Raw genomic sequence first — 2,955 nt, forward strand, 5'->3', positions numbered from 1 at the left:
GTTTATCATGGGGTTCTCCTACGATGACTGCAGCCGGATGCCCCGCCCTCTTGAGCCATATGGGGATATTGCAGGCATAGGAGTAAGTAATCTCACTTCCTCATCATAGCCTCAGAGCATGGTTTACAGTGCCTAAATTGTTTCTCGCCCTCAGGTTGTACTTGGCTTCGTCATTAGTGCCTGGTTGGCAGTATTAATACTCATCGCTTACTACTTGTTCTCTTTTGATCCGCAGGAGGACCCTTTCGCGAAACACGGCCGTTAACACGGAGCTTTCTACAAGGCAAACCCACTTGATTCGCTATTGTTCAGATACACAAAAAGGTTGCGTTCACGCCACACGTCCCATCACGCCATGGTGAAGAATGCGTTTCATAAGGTTAGTTCTTGCGCGGGCATATCCTGGTCCTGACGTCGTTGTGCTTATTTACGCTTAGTGCATTCTCTCTCTCGCAGACGCGCAGCTAATCACGGGAATATCAATTCTCGTGAGTGCATACTGGTCTCTGAAGCACGGCCCAGGCCTGAGTGCGTACCACTGGGAAACAGCTGTATATCTAGCTTGGTTCTCAAGTGTGACCCATCTTTCAGCTCTTACCTTTCTGCGGACTTATCTCGCAAAGCACCCCAAAGGACGGCTGTGTCGCCTCATCTTCATGTTCATCCTCCTTGTCCTCCTCTTCGTAGGGATCATACCTACTGGCCATTTTGAGTTCCTGGATGGAGACTCGCACTTCATTGATCTGGGGCAGAACATGTATCCCAAGGACTGCGACGATTTCAAGACGAACGGTTCTCAATATTATCCAAAACTCCACCAGACCGACAGGTTTCCAGGAAGCTTCCGAATGAATGACAGCGTACTAGGCCCTCAAAACTGCACCATCTCCGGGACGCCGATCTTTCAGCTTGATATTTCTGCAAACTACTTATTAAAACGTCAAATGATTCGGACCACATGGATAATCCGCGGTTATGTTTGGAACCCTGACGCCGAAATTGCAGTTCTTCCAGAATCGCCGGCTGCTTGCTTTTTCAGGGGAAACATGAATTCATCAAGTGACGCATACGTCTCCATGATTTCATCTCTTGTTATTCTGGTCTATGGATATCTCATTCGAGCTTCGAAAGTATTTGAGGGTCCGAGCAAGCTGATATCACATCGCATTCAACGTTACTTGGACAATGTCTTCCAGCTTTTAATTCAGAAGTGGGAGAAGCTACTCAACCGAACAAATTCTCGGACAGTCGTTTTCGCAGCAATGGTGCTGCTGCCGGTCCAGACCTCAGTCTTCTGCACCTTTCGGATGGTCGTCCATCTTTATACCTCTATGTGTGCCGAGGTAAGGCCCCAGGATCTTCATCCGATCCTTCCATGACTACGAAGACACAGTGTTAATAGAGGTATCTGAAGGTATTTTCTGTCCTGATGTCTGTGGTCTGGGGCAGTATTAAAATTGGGGATTCGAGGCCCTTGAATATTTCCAGCGATTCTGAGGAAAATGACTGGACCTTTGGACAGGTTATTGCCATTGTGCTGCTCTCTACCTTACTTCTCCTAATTTTTTAGTTATGTTTCAGCTATCTTCTCTCGCACTGAGCAGGTTAGACTTATGAACGCAACTAATTCCCGTTTCGCACTGAACATATGTGCTGACGCAACTCTATCTTGATGACTAGGTACTGAGGAAGTGCTAAATATGCAGCATGTCGCAATGCAGACGGACAGCCCCCTACTGTTACGACCCGTTATGCATGGATAACAGTTAACCGACCCACTCGGGCGTCGGGCGGCTAGGACAGGACATTTGTACTATGCAGGATCACGGGAACAACAGGGACTCACTCAGGAACGGAAGAACTATGGTAGAGGTCACGTGATGATAAGGAATGAGCATAGATAAGGGACCCACAATGAGCGCTCAGTGGAGACTAGAATGAGCGCTCATCCCACTCTAGAATGAGCGCTCATAGTGACAAGGGGCACAGCGCTCATGAACAAGCAGAACTGTTCATATAAGACTTATATATATAGTGTGACCCTGAGCCTGGCTCATGGTCAGACTTCCATAGCTCTTCAGCAATCGACTTAGTATTCATCCTCACGGATACTCTCAGCTTACCTTCACTGCGAATTACTTGTTGAGTCTAAGACTGATCACCTTAGCCTCTGAAGACCGATCTACTACAGCCTACAACCTACGACCCAGACCACGACCAAGTGTACTGTTATTACGTCTCAATCCCCAGCTTCTGTTAGCAGACCCTACTGTCGGATAGCTGACCGTAACACCTACGTCTCTCGCGTGAGTAGCCCCCTAAATGAAATTTCAATTTTCTCGCTAATTTAGAACCCCCTAGCCACTATTAAACAGCATATAAATGTAATTACAGACACTAGCGCACAGTTATAGTTTATTAGCTGTCTTATTAATAACTCTAACTCTAACGCTACCTAAAATCTATTAGGTTAGGTTTTGTAACAGGCTAGGTCTGTCACATGGGATGCTCTCGGCTATGTTCGGCACTGAGTAAGACATCAAGGGATAGGATATCAAGGGATAGGATATCAGGGTCGAAGATAAAAGGGCATGTAGATGTAGCTGAGATGAACAAGAAACCTTCCTTCCTCATCTGAGGATTCTCATTTGAGAAAGGAAGTACGAGTTGCAACATTGCTCCTACCAACCCTTTGCAGGTTTTACGTAGAGTGCTAGAGTTACTAATTACCCCTTAGGTATAGGTTATAACTTTTATTTAAACCTACGTTACTGAAGATTATATAAGGGGGTCTTTAAATCTCTACTAGGGATAACTATAATTTAGTCTATAGTAGTTTACTTAGTAGTCCTTTAGTACTCTATTAGTTCTCTTATTTTTATATATAATATAATCCTCTTTTTCTAGAGTTTAGCTTTGAGACTTCTTACTTAACTATAGTTTACTTAAGGTATT

The 2,955-nt window shown here is 45.1% G+C and overlaps 1 protein-coding gene across 1 annotated transcript; it reads left to right on the forward strand.

The window, feature by feature from the left end:
* Positions 1-355: 355 nt before the first annotated feature.
* CGGC5_v009641 (uncharacterized protein) lies at positions 356-2,371 on the forward strand (the record flags this gene model as incomplete). The annotated part of the gene is made up of 4 exons (XM_066152199.1): positions 356-379; positions 438-1,343; positions 2,281-2,306; positions 2,362-2,371. 4 exons carry the CDS (start codon positions 356-358, stop codon positions 2,369-2,371), a joined length of 966 nt encoding a protein of 321 aa, XP_066008506.1.
* Positions 2,372-2,955: the final 584 nt, after the last annotated feature.

This window comes from Colletotrichum fructicola (assembly GCF_000319635.2).
Source record: "Colletotrichum fructicola Nara gc5 chromosome Unknown KSG_Nara_v1_contig05, whole genome shotgun sequence".
Taxonomy (NCBI): Eukaryota; Fungi; Ascomycota; class Sordariomycetes; order Glomerellales; family Glomerellaceae; genus Colletotrichum; species Colletotrichum fructicola.